General features: G+C 40.4%; 1 protein-coding gene across 1 annotated transcript in view; it reads left to right on the forward strand.

Annotated features, from left to right (window-relative positions):
- Nucleotides 1-6563: 6563 nt before the first annotated feature.
- chrna7a (cholinergic receptor, nicotinic, alpha 7a (neuronal)) overlaps nucleotides 6564-21043 on the forward strand; it is a 40636-nt gene continuing 26156 nt past the window's right edge. Inside the window, exons 1-5 of the mRNA XM_008304654.1 lie at nucleotides 6564-6640; nucleotides 10585-10724; nucleotides 11333-11377; nucleotides 17321-17430; nucleotides 20466-20545. Coding sequence (XP_008302876.1) covers nucleotides 6586-6640; nucleotides 10585-10724; nucleotides 11333-11377; nucleotides 17321-17430; nucleotides 20466-20545 — 430 coding nt within the window. The 5' untranslated portion in view covers nucleotides 6564-6585. The remainder of the gene's footprint in view (nucleotides 6641-10584; nucleotides 10725-11332; nucleotides 11378-17320; nucleotides 17431-20465; nucleotides 20546-21043) is intronic.

Consider the following 21043-nt stretch of genomic DNA (forward strand, 5'->3'; position numbering starts at 1 on the left):
GTTCAGGCTTTTAATCCAGAGTTCAAGAAGCACGTCAAGTCAAATGTCAAATTCTCATTGTGACTTGGGAGAGAGTACTGCAGGTACCATCACCATGGCAACCTTAATGATGTGGGCATCCACAGGTGATGGACATTTAGTAATTAACAGCTTCTCTTGTCTCTGTGCCGTTTACATTCACTTGACTGGTATTTCTGTCACAGTGCTGCCACCAACACAATACGTACAACACGCGTAGCTTTACATACATTTCAGCCGTTTTCACTGTTTTGCTCAGGAGTCATTTAGAAATTAATTGAAGTTGGTAGCTTGTAACTGAGTGCATTCACATACAAGAACACAGTCATGTTTTTGTTACCTCAGAGGAGATTCCAGTGACTTGTAGTCATTTGTGAGACACACAAACACACACATGTCCATAGATACAAAGACAGGAGGCACAACAAACAAGAGACACCTTCATTCTCACCATCAAACAGTTCAAAGACTCAGTCGGAGACCTTGTAAGTGATGCAAGTGTAATTGTATCATTCCAGTTATGGAGCTTTTCTTTCTCTGTCATGTAAATTTAATTTAATTCAAAATGCTTTGTTAGCATGAATGTTAATTGAACACATTGGCAAATGGGTGTAATATAACAAATGTTGATTAAAATGAATACCATGAGCAAAATATGAAGGAAATGGCAACGAAGAAGAACAGTAAGAGTAAATATGTGTTTTTTGTGTGTTTGTCAGTGTGTTGTGTGTATAATAGTTGTTGTCAAGATTATAATTTGTCATTTTCGGTGATGTTTTCATCGTAGTGTCCTTCAGCTCTTTGGAATGTCGTGCAGCGTCCCTCAACTGAGAGAATCTGTTGCTCTTTGCTGTCACTCAGCTCTGTGAAGTTGGAGATTAAAAAAATCAATTTTTTGAAAATATTCCACTCTGATATCATTATATTTGTCACATTTCCAGAGGAAGCGTCTCTCTGCTTCTACCCCATCTGTCGTGCTTTGACCACAAACTCTTTCATCTGTTGGCAGACAGAATTTCTTGTGTTGTCCTCGACTGTGGTCAGCGGCTCCGTCTCCGCTTTGTAGCTCTGACAATAAAGAGATTTTTCTGCTTATTTATATTCATAGTTTAGGGCCAAATAGCAATTAAGTTTGTTTGGGGTTTTGCTTTGATTCCTCTAAATGGTCCAGATAAGCATCTTTTGTTAATATAATCATTAGTGGCTGGAGAGCAGAGTTGCTCTGAGGCTGGACAGCGTTGGGTTTTATCTCATCAGTAAGTCTCAGGACCAGCTGAGAGAAGGGACCCTTTTGGGAGTTTAACTCAAGGAGAGTGGGAAAAAAAAAAACACCTCAAAGACAGTTACATGAGCTTAACAGGGATTTCTCTCCAACTTTTTCAGCTGCTCCAAAAAAAAAAAAAAAAAGCGGACTGGAGCTCACTGTTTAATTCACAACCTTTTTTTGTATAAATGTTTCAGCACTACTGTGTCTTTATCACAGTCAAAGTCCTTCAGCTGCTCCTTTGTACAAAGTTAGGTCAGCTACTCGGCTAGAACTGTTACACTGTAAGCAATAGACAAACGACAGCAGTAGCAACAATCCCACTGCGGTTTCTCTTAGAATTGTATAATCAAGTTGCTTCTAATTTTTCATCAAACTCGGGGAAAAGAAGCAACAGACAGCTGCACAGGAGGATTTCCTCTCCAGGTTTTAGTGCTTGAAATTCCTCTGGAAAGTTCTCAGATTGAGCAGGAGACATAAATTCAGTTTTCTCTCGGTTATGCAAATAGAGCTTGCATTCAAGGTTGCACGTATCAAGTCTTGACAGGTGTCTTTTGCTTTGGATCGGAAAGGTCAGATGACTTGGTGGGTTGAGTTAAACAGTGAAAAACAGTTTCCTCAACTCTGATCATATCTCTTCAGAAGAATGCAGGACCTCTTTGCCATGGATGTTTGAGTAGCTTACCTCGAGTGATATCATCCGCAGGGTTTTGTTTTGAATCCACATACGTCTACTGAGTTGAAGCACTTGTTTTCACAATGCCGTTAAGCCGCAAAGGCCTTATACCTGCAGAGTGAAGCCAGGTTAGTACAACAGCAGATCAGACCACAGATAAATTCTGACAATGCTTTGTTAGATCAGATTTGATCAGTTTGCTGAGCTGGGCTCCAGTTGAGGCTGCACATAAATCCAAAGCCACACAAGACAGATGAGATATTAGAGTCTGTTGTCTGGTGTGTTGTTTATATCGGTGCTGCTGAAGCGTCACAGAAAATGTGTAATTCTCTTTGAAACATGAGAGTTGTCTGAGTGGCTACTTCCAGGGTTGAGAAATAAAGTGTAAGTTCAAACAACTGCAGTTCCTCAAACGACCACTAGAGGACAGTTTCAGAAATGAGTCAATCCCCTCAGAGCTCCATGATAAAATGCCTAAATTCACAGCAGAAATTAACATTTTTACAACCCGGTGCAATAACTGAGGACAAAGCTGCTTTGAGTGACAAGCTGGTGATGTTCACGTGGCCTCAGTTCTACTCCTGCTCCATTTTTAGAATTAGTTGGGAGGAGTCAGATAGCGGCAAAATGGTAATGGAAAGAGCCGCCACCTTGACCTTTAACGCTACTGTTCAAGGAACGTTTAGGTGATGTCATGTAGGGCTCATCCGTCTTTACATGATGTGACAGAGATGTGAATCCAACACTTTGTGCACATTTCTCATTGTTAGGGTTTGGAAGGAAGTGGATCTACAGTTCAAGATGTCAGAAACACAGCGCCAGCTTAGCCCAACTGTGCCCTCTTTAGGATTTGGATTCAGCACTGTCAGAACTAGCAGCTGCTGGTAAGTGGTCACCAACACATGGGAAGTTACTATCCCATTGCCTTATTTCAAATCTAGCAGAGGATAACAGAGCCCTTATCCTCAGAAGAAGACGCTTTGCTTCATTGGAGCAGCAAAGTGATGTAAGGCAATTGTGTACGTGGAATGAACCGAGGACGGTGTCCACTCCATCCTCATTCCCCTCAATGTGATCCTGCACATGTCTCTGGACAGCTTATGTTCAGCAGTATGGCTGCATGTGGTGACAAATGGGAGCACTCTCCATTCATAGACAGATGGAGTCTCATTGTGCTGCATGTCACGTCACAAAAACCTGAGAAGCGTCTTGTCGTCTGGAAGGAGCCAAACTTGATGAAGCATCTCTCTAATTCCCCACTCACAACCACCTGCTTATCAGAAACAAGGCCAAATCCAGCTTCTAGCATGTTCAAATATGAGCCATGCTGTGTGGTGAAACAGATTTTCCATATACTGGAGACTTCAGTAATTCTGTAAACACCTGCACATACTTGAAAAGAGTTACATCCATAAAAGCCATTAACAGTGCAGATGTTGGTGAATTAGTAGAACTACACCGGCATTGAAACCGGCTGTAAATCCTTGTTGCTGACAAGACTTTGTCAAGCTGCCTGTAGCTCTTAAACACGAAACTCTCCAGTTGTTGGTTTGTATTGCACAGAGTGGAGACAGTCAGTAAACATTTCACCAGATGTTTCAAAGAGCAACAACACAGCTTTTCTTAGCTGACATGAGACGAGGTAACTAAATTCCATTGGTCAGTTTTACACCATTCAAGCCTTAAACCTATAGGAATTCTTCTCCATGTGGGCAGAGAACATCTGTTGAAAGAAAAACAGCTCCTTGTAAGGACCAGGACCCTCCTTGTGTGGCCTCTCTGTGGACAACACTCACATTGTTCAGCACACACACTGTAGGCTGGGGAACCAGTGGTTAAACCATTACACAAAATGCATGAGCATCTATTTACTGAAAGATGAATGACCGGGTGATCAGCATATGAATAAATGACAAACTTTGGGTTTAGAATAAAAATTTGCTGTCACACCTCAGCTGCAATTTCATTTAAGTTGTTAAATATCAGCGTCACACAGATGCGGCGAGGCGTGCGCGCTCCTTACCTGCCATTATTTGTCATGTTTGTAGCTCACAATAGAATGATGGAACAAAGTCGGAGTGAGGTCCATAGAGCATTTGCACTTGTGTGTACATTTAATTAGACAAAGCTCTCTGTAAGAGCGATAAAAGCACAGTGATATGTGATGTGCATTGTAATTATCCTGATGACTGCTTCAATCTCGGTCGCGGGCTGATGAAACATATTATTTGACATGCAGATCGCATACAGCTCTCCAACCTAGCTTTTAATCAACACTTTTTCAACTGTCTGTAGCAGAATTTATAGTGCCAATAAATGAAAGGAGGCATGTGTCAATAGCAGCCACTTCACAAAGCAAACACATTAGCGGCTAAATAACATTTACCTTCATGCTGGTGTTAGTTGAGGGTAAAACTGTATATGCACAGTTTACCATCTGTGCATTGCACCTGTGAGAAAATTGAGTTTTGAAATGAATGTACTCATTGTAAAAACACATTTTTCCTGTGTGTGCACACAGTAGGAGCCGTAGAGTAGTTATCTCCATGTCAGAGAAATCGCCATGTTTGAGTTGCCATTGCAAAACAAAAGTGTGAGCTTTGAAATTGATGTACTGTTTATATATGACTGTTGGAGGCTGTTAACACGGACATTCTCTCCTTTCATTGCTTTGTGACATAGAATCATGGTATTGAGTTTCCAAAGAAAATAAGGCATACGCACATATATATCCAACCCTTCAACTCAGCATTTAGTAGATGCACCTTTGGCCCCAATTACAGCATTGATTCTGTGTGAATAGGTCTCAGTCGGCCTGAACATCTGGACACTGTAATTTTATCCCATTTTTCTTTCTGCTCAAGGTCCGTCAGGTTGCACGGGGAGCTTGAGTGAACAGCTCTTTTCAAAGCCACAAATTCTTAATTGGATTGAGGTCTGGACTCTGACTCCAGAACATTTACCTTGCTGTCTTTAAAGCATTTATTTGTAGCTTTGGCTGTGTGTTTAAGGTCATTGTTTTGCTGTAAAATATATATATATATAAAAATCTCCACCCAAACCACAGTTCTCTTGCAGACTACATCCAGTTGTCATCCAGGATTGCTCTATACTTTGCTGCATCCATCTTACCCTCTTTCTCTACAAGCCTTTTCAGGGCCTGCTGTCGAGAAGCATCCCCACATCATGATGCTGCCACCTCCATGCTTCATAGAGAGGATAGTGTGTTTGTGATGATGTGCAGTGTTTAATGTCCGCCAAACATAATGTCTAGTCTGATCACCCAAAAAGCAAAAATTTTGGTCTCATCAGACCAACAAAACCTTCTTCCAGTTGATGTCATAGCCTCCCTCATGCCTTCTGGCCAACTCTAGTTAAGATTTAATATAAGATTTTTCAGCAGTGGTTTTCTTTTTGTTATGCTTCCATAAAGCTTTGACCAGTGAAGACAACAGTTGTTCTCTCTTATCTGAAGCTTGTAACTCCTTCAGAGGGGTCATCGGTGTCTTGAAGGCCTCTCTCACTAGTCAGTGTTGAAAAGCAGTAAAAAGGGAAAACTTCCATGGAAGAGGGGCACGTAAATACTTCTCATGAGCACTATATATATTTGCCTGTGTGTATTGGAGCCAAAGAGTATTTTTTTAAAATGGTATTTTGCTTTTTTTGATGATCAGTATAGAGATGGACATGAAACATAGGGAAAAACAAAAAGGACTGACACAGAACAAATGTGCCGTAGTCAAGAGTTGAACTTTGGTTGTTGCTGCTTTATGCTTCTGGTACTCTGGGATTGGTTGTGTATTTGTTCCTATGCTGGCCATGTGACCATATGGGTGTGTGGTGCATCCAACCAATCCAGTTTTGCTTGTTTATGTTGTTTATTGCTGATATAAAAATAACAATAGGAAATTATAATTAAAGAGTATTTTTAAATGAGACTGAAGAGATTGAACCAAAACAATAGTCTGACTGTTACTGATGCAAACACATTTTATTTATAAAGAATAAAATACATGTGCATTGATTGCAAAAATAGTCTAATAAAGAAACTGCAGCTGCATAATCCAACTGTAATGGTGTTCAATGACCAGCAGATGTCCTCTTGTTTAAGCTCAGTTTGATCCTGCACAACTTTCTTAGCAAACTAGAGCATTACCTTTCAGTCACACACTGATAAACGAGACAAGCTGCTGTGAACATGCATGTAAAAAGTCAAGAGATGATGCTGCTGACAAGCAGATGTGCAGATTGTTGTCCAGAGTTACCCCCTTTTTTTGTCGTGATATTATTCAATTATATGTTTCACAATGACTAAATATGTATATTTAGCTGCAGTCTATAGAGATGAAAGCCAAAGTTTTGCACAATAGCAATTCATCACTTTTCTCACACTCTCAGGTGTCACTCTGTTAGTGTCAGGAAGCCACATCATGGTCACTGGTGGGACTTCTGGTGCTCCACATCTCATCGATGTCCTGCCAAACTGCAGCCGATCATCAGGAGGAGGAGTTATTACCGCCACGGGCCCCCCACCCACCACCCTCCACCCATCCACCACCCACACGATCAGGTTCAGCGATAATCTGAGGAATCTCTCCGCTTTCTTTCACTCCTCGCTCCGTTCAACATGGACTTGCTGAATTTTCTGCTTTTTGTTGCAGCCGCCGCCTGCACAGTGAAAGGTAGGAATTCTGCATTCTGGCTTAATTAACTCACACACCGGAGAGATTTAATAATATTATTATTATTTATTATTTCATCAGTCAGGAGATTCGTCTTTTTTCTTTGGCTCTTCATGTGAGCTGCTGCGCTCTGCCTCCTAATCACCAGGACATACCTGTTGTGCCAAACGCACGTTTTTTTTTTGCAACATAAGATTACTTTAATGCAATTTTAATCAACCAGTAATTTTACCTGTTAACTAATAGAAAGTATAATATTGGAGGGAGTTATCTGAGTGTGATTGTCTTTTCTTGCACTGCTGGACTCATCCTTGTTCACACCTTTAGTGTCTTTAGAAAAAAAATCCATAAAGCTGTCAAACACCCACGGTTTGCAATAAAACAAAAGGCTACATGTGCTTAAATGACAACATTTGCATTTGATGTAAGTTTGCAGCCACAAAAGCATCATGATTTGCTGCTTTTGTTGTGATTGTAGTGCAATAATTTATTTAAAATCTGCATTTATGTGTTCTGCAAGATCCCATTTGCAGCGTGCAATGATTGAAACAGTTTTTTATGTGTTGTCATGTTTTGTGTGCAGTGTTTTTCTGTCAGCGCTGAACTTCTTGTAACTTCCACTGCAGCTCTTTGGGGGTTTCTCCTGATTTGATTTGAGACTTGCAGACAGAAATCTGCAAACAACTGTGTGAATGTGACTGATGGACATAAAAGTTCTAAAGAGCTTTATTGTAATGACTGCCTCAACAAAAAGTTTCTGTTCTGCAACAAAAGTAACACTATTCCTCTTGTGCCCTTCACGCTATTTCGCAACACGTATGAGCTTCACATCCTGTCTGTGCTCGGTCCAGACGGACACAAGTCGACCCATGCAAATGTTGCAAACTCTGCTAAAAAAAACACTCCTGATCTTTAAATGGAAATTAGTTCAGGAGACCTTCACCACATGCTGTGTCTCATCAGTTTTACTCAGATCTGCTCTGCATTTTGAACATTTTGATTGAGGCAATTCATTCAGCCGTAATCACTGACGGAGGCTTTTCAGTCAGCGCTTTACGGGCACTAGTTAATGGAGGCTTCCCCAGGAGTGAAGTATAAAGAGGCAGATGGAGAGACGACTTGTTAGCGTTTGCACATGTCTGAGCACATGTCTGCGGTTGTTAAAGCCGTTGTCCATCTCTCTGACAATACAAAGGCTGTTAAATTTGATTAAGAGGTTGAATTCTCGTCTCTCTTTTAAGGCTCCGAGCTGTTTTCCAGCCGCATACTGGCATCATATCAGAAATGGTCCCTGTGTGGTCTGAAGTCCAGAAATGTGCTGGCGTGTATTCCAGAAACATCTCAGGACAATGACACACATTAATGTCATCTCGCTGATCCTCAGTGAAATTTGATTATGGTGGGAGCAGGAGGGGAAATCTCCACAGGGGATTTGGCCGTGGACAAAGACGAGCTTTCAGCTAATCTTTCAGTCCTTTTTATCCAAAAACTGGACGCAACAGAGAACAGAGGAATGGGGAGATGCCTACAGACAACACACACTCTCTGCCAAATCATCAGGATAATGTGCTTCTCATAGGTGGTTTCGGATAATTGGGCTAAGGCCATTAGCGAAGTGAGGAGATGCTGCCAACAACGCTCCATAACTCAAGGGGGGGAAACGAGAGTGTGTTAAAATCAGAGGGAGATCTGATTTGAGATTGCGCCGTGAGATGATTCAAGTCCAGATATTGTGTTTGGAAGACTGCCTTGTCTGCCCTAGATATTGTTGGATGTTTTTACGCTGGCACTAACGAACCTTCATACTTTACATACATTAAGTGAAACTCGTTTTAAAGTGGGACAGTTTAGTGCCGACACGGTATAACCAACACGGTCCAAGCTGGAGGTGGACGAGCAGCTCTCAGCGTCTAAAACTGCTCCATCAGGGAGTGGCAGTGGGGACCTGCAAGATGAGCAACACAGAGAATTTGGCAAAAAAAATGGGAAGATGTGTGATAATGAGCCATCAACTCATGCAAATGGATGATATGAGAGATAGGAGGAAAGTGAAGAGGTCGACTCAAATTAAATTAGTTGCATTAATCTCCTTGAATTTGAGAAAACTTCACTTCCAGTGCCAAACAACGTGATAATTTGCATAATCATTTTCAGCTTTGACAGCGTTATGGCTCAAGGATGGACAATGCTGGTCAAGGTCCAGTTTATCAGACCAGTCTACAGTTAGTTGCATACATTACCCTGCAAATCTGTGCACATATTCGTGCTGCATGAGGCCACGACGTGCGATCCTGTTGCCATGGGGAGGTGTGCTTGGTCTGCAACAATGTCTGAGTGGGTGTGCCGAGCCAAAGCAACATCCACATGAATGACAGGACCCAAGGTTTCTCAGCAGAGCATCGTACTGTAACGAGTTAATCAATATTATTCTCTTCACCTGTCAGGGGTTTTAATGAGTTGGCTAATGTGTGTACGTGTTGACAGCTACTGGGGGCATTGCCATAAACTTTGCTGAAGATATTCAAGATGCCTGAAAGATACAGAGTTTCTAATCACTTTGTTCCCCTCGTTTCCCATCAAGCCATCATCAGGCTGCTATTTCAGTTTGCCCAACTTAGTTTTATGATCAAACACATGCATGACTAATCATGTACTTTGTGTTTTGTGGAGATCAGCAGAACCTGGTAAATATCACTTGCTTAATGCTAGCATGTAGCCTAATGCATAAAGCTCATATTTTTGGCAGCAGCTTTGGGGAAATAGACGGTATGTGACATAACCACAACTGTCTGTGATGTCCTCCATAGTTTTTCCAAATAATGATTTTGAAGTTCAGTGTGGTTGCTCTGGCCATCCTCGACTTCGCCTCACGCCCAGCTAATCCAAAAATAAGCAAAGAGGTGAAGCCCGACTGGAGCTAAAGCAGAGCATGGTATGTCCTGTGACGGCATCTAAAGTGGCTACGCCTCAGATTATGCATAATTTTAACGCCTAAATACAATTTAAGTGGGTGAGTTATATTAAAACAAAAAATCACTTCTTAAAAAGTTGTGATAAATGTAAAGTAAGCTAACCAAAAATATATTTTGTACCAGACTGTGAACATGTTTATTTCTGCTGTAAAGTTGGGCATTTTTACATGGAGGTTGAAGGGAACTGACTCACTTTTGGAGTCCACCCCAAGTGATCGTTCAAGGAACTGCACTTTTAACACTTGTTCATTTTCAGCATTTTTCAGCCTGGAGATTGCTGCTTTATAATAGTGTTCCTAATTGTGTATAAATGCAGTGTCGCTTGCCCACAGATTCCCAGAGGTCGCTTTAACTGATCAAATAAGTTCACTGCTGTAATATAGATTCTATACAGAGATATATAGAAGATAGAGATAGAGACAGAGGCAGCTGTGGCTCAGGTGGTATAGCGGGTTGTCCTCTGATCATATGGGTGGCGGTTCGATCCCCGGCCCCTCCACAGTCGAAGTGTCCTTGGGCAAGACACTGAACCTGATGGCAGGCAGCACCTTGCATGGCAGCTCTGTCGCCATTGGTGTATGTGTGTATGAGAAACACATTGTAAAGCACTTTGGATAAAAGCGCTATAAGTGCAGAACATTTACCATTTAGAAGTACCAAGTTATTAATCACTCAATCATGAAAAAGTTCAGTACTGAGATATCTGTTGTCAATGTCTGTTCAGTATCACGGTCATCACAGCTTCACTCAGCTCTTTATCTCTTTGTTCAAAACAAACTGCTTTTTTTTCCTTTTTTAGTTTACTGCAATAGAAATTGGTTGTCAAAGGAACTAGTGGTGTCTCAATCATTCCGTTCAATTTATAAAACCAATTGTATGTGATACAGAATTTTCAAGTTTGATGACAAAACTGAAAATGAATTCACGCGCTGAGGAATGTTTGGTGTGCTAATGTTGCTCTGTCTTCTGTAGTTTCTCATCAAGGTCCAAACCAGCGCAGACTGTACAAAGACCTGATGACAAACTACAACCCGCTGGAGAGACCCGTCGCCAATGACTCCCAGACTCTCACCGTTAACTTTGGCCTCACCCTCAGGCAGATCATGGATGTGGTGCGTGAACTATTGCTCCTCACACATAGCATGCATACTGAATACCCTGTACAGAGCTGTGCAGTTAGAACCCGCGCTTGTTTAGATAATGAGTTATAAATTGCTGCAAATGTTGTTCCTGGCTTCTCATTTAGCAGCTAAAATCAATTCTCATGTGGAAGAATATTGCCTTTTTCCAATACGGGTAAAGTCAATACTGGCACGTCTTAACAAGGACACTTAATTTGATCAAGTGTTTCAATTGTCTTTTATGCTCATGAATACATTTTGAATCGTTCACATCTGTTCAGATGTCCTAAAGTTAAAAAATGTGATAGCTGCAGAAATCTTCAGTACAAATGATGAAGGACTCTGCAACAAGCTTTTTCTTTGTGGAAGCTCCCTGAGCCATCAAACCAATCAGTAAAATAAAAGACTGAAAAGAATAGTTGGAAGTGTTTCTACTCAACAGCCAGTTTTTTTCTCCATCTCCCACAGCCTTGAGGGGTGAAGCTACAGTGGACTTTTAAATTATCTATGTTGTATTTTCTCTCCTTTATGAAACATTAACTGAGAGAAAAATAAATACAGCACACACAGCAAAAATGAATATTGTGTTTTTCCAACAGGATGAGAAGAACCAGGTTTTAACAACCAACATTTGGCTGCAGCTGGTAAGACTTTTCCCTTTATAACGTATCTAAAAATCCTAGTAAAAAAAAAAAAAAAGCATAACTTTATAGTTGCAGTTAGATGCTACAAATGTTAAAAATAAATCAATCCAAATCCAATTTCTAATATCCTGTTCATGATCACAAGATACTGAGTCTATCTGAGCATGCACTGACACTGTTTGCAACCACAGATGTATATAAAAGATGGATGTAGCCTGCGGGTGTGGAAGTTGAAACCAACATGAAAGGGCTTTGAAGCAATGCATTCTGTCAAACCACCAGCAGAGGGCGACTCCTCTGAACAAGTCTGATTTTATAGAAGACTATGAGCAAATAACCATACTTCTCACTTGATTTATCACTTCATCAAACATTTATCTAATGAGTTCATGGTCTCAATTGCTAGTTTCAAGTCTCCTTCAATGCAGCATGATGTTCATTTTGTAATTTATGGCTCTATTTAATGTAAAGTAGGCATTAAAGCAGGGTATGTACCTTGGGATTGAGAGGCTGCAGAGGACGGCTAGCTTCCTGCTGTTTCCAATATTCATCCGAAGCTTAATTAACTAGCTGCTGTCTGAACAAATATTAAAGTTGTATCAGGCCTTTCATCTAACTCATTCATCTAAGTGAGTGAACATTTTCCCATAAGTGTTGAACTCTAAATTTGATTTTGGTGTCTAACTTGGCATTTAGTTTAGGCATCAGGACAAATGTAAGTAATTACCAGTATAGTGCATGAAATGTGTTAGTGGTTCCCAGTCTTCTCCTTTTCATTTCCCACACCAGCAGTGTATCCTTTTCTCCTTCATGCAGAGAGGTGAAGTGTATGAACACAGATGCTTTATTGCACCTTGTCCATTATGTGACACTAGTTCCCTGCTGCTGCATCGTCAGCAAGCTGTACCAAGGCTGCTTGGTCTGTTTTAAATCATCCTTTGGAATCGCAGCAGTAATCTTGCTCAGTCTCTCTCTCACTTCCACACCCAGCGAGATCGACTTTGGCTCTCAAACACAAGACAGAGCGGGCAGCATCCACAGTGTTTAATGTCTTCTAGCGTGATCTACCATTTGTTTGGCTCAGGCTACTTGTATGGAATCCAAAAAAAAAAGACGTTTAAATGTCCTCAAAATGCATTCATCGCTAATAGCCACTTTGAGCTATAGAGGATACAATAAAAGTTAAGCCCCAAAGTAGAAATTCAATGCAATAAAAGTGAATACACCAGTGATCACGGAAACACAAAATACAACTAAATTGAGTACACCTGTGATTTCCAATTAGCTTAATTGAATGAACATTGGTAAAAAAAAAAAAAGACCTGTGAACACTCAGACTTTCTCAGTTCTGGACTTATGGGCTGCGTCTACCTGCATAGAAATAAATTACTAGCTGAGCTGAAAAATCTGATTGTGAAACTTTACAAAAAATAGGATACAGGAAGTTCAGAGACCAACTAAAAATCATTGGAAACACAGTTGCAGCAGTAATCAGGAGGTATAGAACAAACCATAGCACCACTAAGAAATGGCCGTCCTTCTAAAATGATGCCACACAGAGTGCCCTACTTGCACAATCTAGCTCTGAAAAGCAGATGGGCTGATGTTTCAGATTTGGCACAAGGGGTGACCAATCGAAATAAGAGTTTCTATGACAGTTCAGGCAGCGTGAAGCACAGTGTATGACGTTAACCTTTGTGGAGTTTATGGAGTGTTCGAGACTAAAACCCCTTGCTTGTTTTACGATAGAAAAAAGGCCTGATGAATGTTGGAAGCACATTCTTTGGTCAGATGAGACCAAGATATACCTGCTTGGCTCAGATGGTGTTTGGCATGAACCTATACAGGACTATCACAGTGCATGCATAGTCCTAACAGTAAAGGTGGAAGTGTGAAGATATAGGTGGCGTAAGGTGTTGGGAAGATGACATTTATAGATGACACCATGACTGCCTGTGAATGCACCAAAAATACTGGCTGACAAGATGACTCCCAGTCGGCCGGAGAGGAATATTCCAGCACTAACGATCCAAAGCACACAGCCAAAATCACACGGGAGTTTTTAAAAGAAAAAAAAACAAAAAAACACTGTGATCTGGCCAAGTGTGTTGCCTAACACGAACCCAACAGAATACCTTTGGGGTATTTTTAAAGGAAAAAAAGAGCAACGCAGCCCCTTCAGCAGCTGGAAAAAATAGTCCCTGAAGAATGGTGAAACATCTGTCCATGCATCTGGTATCCTGCATGCCAAGGAGGACTGAGTTTAGGTGGATGAATTTATATCTCAGAAATGAAATGTGTGCTGACTTTTCTTGCATTGAGTTCCTATTGCGGGCCTTTATTTTAAATGTAGTAAATTTAAACTTTTAAAAATTTTACATAAATACCCTGCTGTTCATCTCAAAACTCATGCAGTTACAATGCAGCTGTTGAATCATTTGAAATTTAAGCGCTATTGCACACTAGCCTCTGTTGTACATCAACCCTTTGAGAAGAATCTAATCGCCTCCGGATAGTGTTGGAATGAACAAATTATAAAAGCATCGACAATTAGCACATAATGACATAAATAATGAGTGGCTTCAGTTTTGGCTTTAGACTTTATGCTCGTACTTTGTTCAGCGAAGCTAAGCGGCTGCAATTACACACTACTGAGGAGCATTTTAAGCTTGCTAATGGCCAGAAGCGGAGGGAAATATTGGAATTAGTGAATGAGATTTCTGTTGAAAAGAGGTTTATCATGTGAGCTGCACAGGAGTCTATCATTTCTTCAGCGTGTTTTCCTCTTTCTTTATTAGCCACTGACCTTTATTGTTCCTTGTGACAGCCATTATTTGAACCCGATGGTCTGAAGTAATTAAAAGTGAATCATAGATTTGATTAGAAAATTTAGTATGAAAAGTAATTTAATCAAGAAAAAAAACATCAAGGCAATATTTTCATTTCTTAATTAACTTCACAGGCAGAGTGCTCATCGATCAACATGGCTGTAAGTGAGGCAGAGTCAACGCTTTAAGTTCATTTCCATCTATTGACTTTATTACGTGTTAAAGAGGCTACACAGTTCCACCATGTTGCTATACTGAACAGCAAATCAGCAGAAGTCGTGACACATTTTTGTGGACCTTTCAGTTTCAAAGAGGTCACATATGGTAAAACATTCGACTTTCTGCAAGTGTTTTTATTTACAGAATTGGTGGAGTTTTTCTTTAAATAATAAGGATAATCAGCAAACACAGAGTTTGTTTTGACAGAATGGTTCTCTGTAATACTGGAGTCACTGTTATTTTTTGTTTTGCATCTTGACTTTTAAACTCGGAGCTCGGCCATGTGGAAGTAATCAAACACACCTCTCAGCGTGTTGTTGACGATAGGTAGCGCGGCCTCTTAGCGATGCTAGAAGCACGGCTCAGTGGACGGAAAGGTCAGACTGTCCGTCTCCCACTTTTATCTGGACTGAAATACCAAGGTTTGCACAAACTTTGAGTCCAAACTCACTCGACTGCATGCTGTCATTAAAGCCAAATGAGGATATTCTAATATATTCTGAAATTCATGCACATTTTTTAGTGAGTACTTGTAGTGAAACATTTTTGCAATTCAAAATGACGGCAGAATAGTCATTTTGTTTGACTTTATTGACTGAAATGTCTCTACAACATGGCCATGACGTTTCCTGCACACATTCATGTCTAATTCTAATAATTAGACTGACTTTCCCTTGACGATAAGTATTTAGTCAAATTTTTAATTTCTCTCTGGTCATTGGTTTAAAAACATAGTCTTTATGTAGCTATATATGTATGCTTTTCCATGAAATGAAATCCAATCATTTCCTGCATGTTTTGTTTTTTTGCTCCTGTCACATTTTAACCCACTGTGGACTCATTTCTCACTGCAATATAAAGTCCTGCATCTCTATGGAAACAGCACAACCATGACTAGAAGTCGGGAGAACTCAGAATCAAATCAAACTTCAAATCAAACTTTATTTATAGAGCACATTTCATACACAGAGCAACGCAAAGTGCTTTACAGCATTAAAAACATTGTCAAAGGAAGAAAAAAGAAAAAAAAGACAAGAAAGCCCATCCCTCCCACCCTCCATGCATACACATGCACATATGGCTACGCACACATACACACACACACACACATACACACACACTGACACACACTCACACATGCACACACACTCTCACCACCTGGCATGGCACTGAGGCTTGTGGAAAAAACCACCATTGGGGTCATCCACACCGGGGGGAGTCACAGACTATGACCACTGGGGGCGCCGGCACCCAGACCCCCCTGACCCCGACAGAAAAGGGGACCCCCACAATGAGATGGGGAGCCCCCCAATCAGCCGGGCTGAAGGGACAACGCCCCCAGTGTGGAGGACCGCCCTAATGAAACTTTTTAATTAAAAACTGAAAACTTTAAAGTATAAAAGGCCCTTTGTAAGACAAAATGAAAATTAATAGAAGTAAAATACATAACACAATAAATAAATAATTGACAAGAACGTAAAGAATTTAAAAGGTAAGTTAAAAGCCTCATTAAAAAGATGCGTCTTTAACCTTCTTTTAAAAATATCGACAGTCTCTACAGTCCTCTCCGGCAGGCTGTTCCACAGGTGGGGGCTGTAGTGGCTAAATGCTGCCTCACCGTGGGTTCTGGTTCTGGTTCTGGCTCCTGCTATTGATAAAAGGCTGCTGCCAGAGAACATCTTTTGTGTAGTATAACAAAGGTATTAAAAATCTTTGATCATGTGTTTTACAAACCTTGAAATACCCTGGAATCCACAACATTTTCCAAGTGCCCCCAGGTGTTACTAATACGGGATAGAAATGGTGGTGCTATAGATTTAAAACCATTTACATTTTTACAATCTCAACAGTCTGTGTTTTTCACAGTACAATGCACTCGAAAGATGACTGACTGTATCTTCCAACAACTTGCTCCTCTCTGTACCATTGTGGAGCTATGTTGTGTTAATGTTGTTGGTCAAGTATGTCTTATTTTGCACCTCAGTCGCTCTAATTTCTTTCCATACTTGTTTCCTCTCTGCTCTGTTCAGCCACATAGTGACAGCTGGTCACGACCGGGACACTCAAGTGCAGAATTTATATTATTTTTTCCCAGAATTGAGTACAAACTGTTTATTTTGGCTGATTTTTTCCATGAGCCATGTAGAATAAAGTGATTTAGATACAATATCATGATTCTTAGCTTAGATTTAGATATCTTAAATTAGTAAAACATCGCAACAACTGCTGAAAACTTAAGACGATTCCTTCTGTTTTCATAGTTTTTTTCTCTGATAAATGTTGTAATTTACTTTTTTTTTGTTTTGTTTAAAAGATACCATTTATTCTGAACCTGCAGGTGGGTTTTGATGTTAAAGTCCTTTGCCTTGTAGCAGCTGGAGCACACCAGCTCACTTAGGACTCTGTTGAAACACTACAAAGCTACTATTTACTACAAGATGGCAAATTGTAATGTTGCAGTAATTCAGCCATGTGTAGCTGGAAACCAATTCTGAAGAAGAACAATGATACAGAGTTAAGGGGATTTGTTTTTTAGATTTCTTTTAAAGCGACACTGACGACTTATTTTTACCCGTGATGTCTCGGAGTCATATAAAAATCACCATATGGACTTGTTAACAAGGTAAAAGCTTGATTTTCACCAGAGGGGCTCGTTAAATATGCTCAGCGACTAAATTTATAATCAAAAGTCTTATTTCCCCCCAAACATGCCTCTGAAACTTGGCAGAGATGAGACTCAGTTCTTGTAGCACATCGCTGCATGATGTTCCCCACAGCTGCTGTCAAATACATTTAAGTTTACTCATAACTGCCATAAGAAAAACTGCTGAAGTTTCTGTTAAAAAGGGGACAGCTTTAACGGATGTGCAGCTCATCATGTTTTTGCATCCCTCAGTACTGGCATGACAGTTACCTCCAGTGGAATCCAGCGGACTATCCAGGTGTGGCCAATGTCAGATTTCCCGACAATCTCATTTGGAAGCCGGACATTCTGCTGTATAACAGGTAGGCTTTGTACGGACACATCTGCGGGGTGCTGCTCTGTAATTGGACCAGCATGGTGTCAGGCTCAGCATGCGTTCACCGTGTACTGCACAATATAATGAAGCGATCTCGGAGGGATGATGTGTTTCACAAAGTTGCTACAATCACACTGTTGTGATACGTTAAATATCAAAGATGGGATTTTTTGTAGAAACATGCTACATTTTAAATACTTTACATAATTCAGAGGACATTAAAATTGGAATAATTAAACTTTCAACTTGAGTATTGAAGAGCTGCTTTGCTTGAAAGATGTTCTGCTGCCTCCAACTTCTTGTCCTTTTTCGGTCCTCTAATCCCACTTTTGACATGGCTAAATTTGGCCTGTTTTGATCTCCTGCTCTCTGACTTGTAGCTTTTTGATCTGAACTTTTTCTTTCGTCTCCTGGGAGACACTTTTGGGGAACGAAACTTTCCGAAGTGAAGTGAAATGGACAGGCTGGTGGGTTCTGCAACTGATCAAGAGCAGGTGGAATTCAATAAGATGAAACAAGCGATTTATTACTTTTTTTTTTCTTTCTAATATCCAGGTATGAAGTAAAACAGGCTCAGGATACAACAGCGAAAATGTTTTTGCATGAAGGTCGTTGTATGAATCCTTGATGAATGTTTTTTTTTATTGTTGGTTGCAACAAACATGTTTTCATGTCTCATATAGCATTTAAATCCTGTGCACTAGCATTAATGAAGAGATAAGAGCATACACATAAGAGCATGAAAAGGACGACATCTGCTTCATTTCCTTTAAAATAAATTCCAAATAGGATACAAATTTCTCTCATGACAGAATGGATGAAATAAAACATGTACATCCGGTCGGCGCCATGTCAGAATATGCTGCACTAGTCGGGCTTCTGCTCTTGTTTCATGAGGTGGGAAAGAATCAGACCCCACGTTGCCACAGGACCTATTCAGAATATCTTGCTGAGAGAGACTAACAAGCAGAAAATGAAAGATAGATAAACCTCACATAACAAACTTCCCCCCTGCATGTCCCTGCGCTGTGACCAGACTGTATCTGCTATAAAAATGCAGCCAGCATCATTTTTCGAAGGTTGCCAAGCATAGCATATTTATTTTGTTTCTGCTATGACTAAGTTATTAGGAGCGTTTGTTGTGTTTTAATCGCTGTTGCATCGAATTTGGTGAAGTTTTAGAGAAGCTTTAATGTTGTTGACTCTTTGGTTTGAAGCTGTTATTTACCCTCTAACTTTCAGTTTTGATCCAGCGGAAGTAAAAATGCCAATTTTTGCTGGAGTTTTTGAATCTGAAGATAAGGTTAAGTAGACTTACTGTATTTCAGAATTCTCCAAAGTGCTTCTTATCCACGGAGCCCAGGGTTGTGCATTTTTTTGGCATCACGTTTTGCAGCTGTTACTGACTGAATATGGGGGATGTTTCTTCAGCTGGAAATTTCAAAAAATAGCCGAGGGCTTAAGGGGTTCAACCTCATTCCATGTGGAACAAAAACTTTTCCAAACTGAGCATTAATGTTTGGTACAAACTTGGACTGTCAGTGTACATAAAGGGAATTTATTTCTTTGTTAAAGTTGAGCACCAGTGATTGGCTGAACACAGATGCTCGAATAAATTAGGCTTTTCTTGTTAAACAACACTGATGCTACCGATCCTTCTCTAAGTGCTTCAGTAGAAGGCAAACTTCCTTTTGGGTCCCCAAGAACCAAAAAGAAGTCCAGCTGCCGCCTACTGAAGCACTCAGGATTACCTCGAGCTGGATGGCTGAGTATCTGCACAGACATCCTGTTAGGTGAAGCTGGTTTTCAGACGGAAACATTCAAGGTTAGTGGTGCTCTGCACTTCAAGTGTATGCAGCGCAGAGCAATAAATCATTCAGACAAATGGATAAAGTTAAAGAAAAAAAAAAAGATAGGAGAAAGTGCATTTTATTATATGTCCCTAATGGAAAATACTATAGAGATCACCATTAATCAATCTTTAGAAGATCTGCACAAACCGCATTAAAGGCACTCTGCTCTCCCATCTACTAATGAGGGGAAGAACACTGTATTTCATTTGTCATTGTCCCGCACAGTCAGTCCTTGAATCGAGACTCTCTGAATCGCTGCAAGTTTTTTCTCCTGTTTCTTTTTTTTTTTTTCAACTTCAGCTCAACTGTGCCTCAACCTCCTGGGAGTTCATTTACAGGGAGTGAGTTGTGGGTAGCAGGGGAGGATGAGGGTAACCACTGAATAACCATCTCCTGGGAATTGTTGTATCAGATGTGACTCCTCGTGCGCTGTGCACCTGCAGCGGTAATAACTTGGAGAAATATTAGTATTTTCCCACCACATCGGTTCTCCTCGCTGTTTGTGCCTCAGCTTAGATTTATGCTGTATCCTCAGCAGTTCTTGCAAAGGTCACATCAGTGTATGAATTTATTAAAGAGTCCACATTATGCACATTCACAGGTTTATAATTTTACTTGGAGGGTGTACCAGCAGATGTTTGCATCCTTTAATGCTCAAAAAAGCCCCATGTTTTTCTCATGCTGTACTCGGCTGCAGCATTTCTTCCTAACCGCTCTCAGAAAAGCTCAGTTTTAGCGCCTGTCTCTTTAATTCCACCTGTGAGAGAAGCCAGCTGATTGGTTAGACCAAAGCAAGGCAACTCCAGAACAATTAGCCTCGAGCAGACGTGACTCTGGCAAGATGACAAAGCTGCTCATTGTCTGTTTGAGAATTAGTGCAAATGTGTTACATGGTGATGTAGATGAGCAACAAGAGAAGAGCCTGGGCTTCAAATACGGTGTTTCAAGCAGGTACGGAGCTTTTTATGGCACAGAATAACTAATGTCACGTGGACCTTAAGCTTTCTAAGTTGGTAGTCTTTTTACATGCACACACAAAAAAAAACTAGAATGCACTGAAAGATGAAAAACAATTAAAACAAGCATATGATTGGCTCTTTAAGGTGATTTCCACAGAAGCTGTACTTTGGTTGCAGTAAACACTGACATACATTCTTGTTGTCTACAGTGCAGATGAACGGTTTGATGCTACGTTCCACACCAACATCGTGGTGAACTCCTCGGGCAACTGTTCCTACTTACCTCCAGGTAAGACTCATCACACAAAACCACATGTTCATTCATTCCTTTGCTTGTTCTTCCTGCTCAAAATTTCACAAGGAATGGTTGTAGATGCTACTTGTTTTGGGAAATCAAAAGAAATACACACAAACCGCCTAACAAGACCTTGTATTTTAGTGCCACGTAGGAAGTAAATGTGGAAATTATATTACGAGATCTCTTCAGTGAGGGTTTAACGTCTCTATTGATTAAACCACCAAATCCCATCTCTGTTCATTAAAGTTGCAGATTTTGAAGTTTTTACTTCCCTGAAAATGATCCCCTCGTGCCGTAAAATGGCTTCGATGTAGTTTCAAGGTTTCTGCTCCTGATGTGTCTTCCAGTGTATAAAAAAAGCATTTTAACAAGGAAGAAAAAAATGATTTTCTTCTAAAAATATTAAGTAATAGAAAAGTCATTTATTGTAGGTATTTATAGAAAGAGCCTCAGGAACTCCAATATATTTTCCCCTCTGAAATTAAAGTC

Source organism: Stegastes partitus, unplaced genomic scaffold (assembly GCF_000690725.1).
Source record: "Stegastes partitus isolate 25-593 unplaced genomic scaffold, Stegastes_partitus-1.0.2 Scaffold41, whole genome shotgun sequence".
In the NCBI taxonomy this organism is placed as follows: Eukaryota; Metazoa; Chordata; class Actinopteri; family Pomacentridae; genus Stegastes; species Stegastes partitus.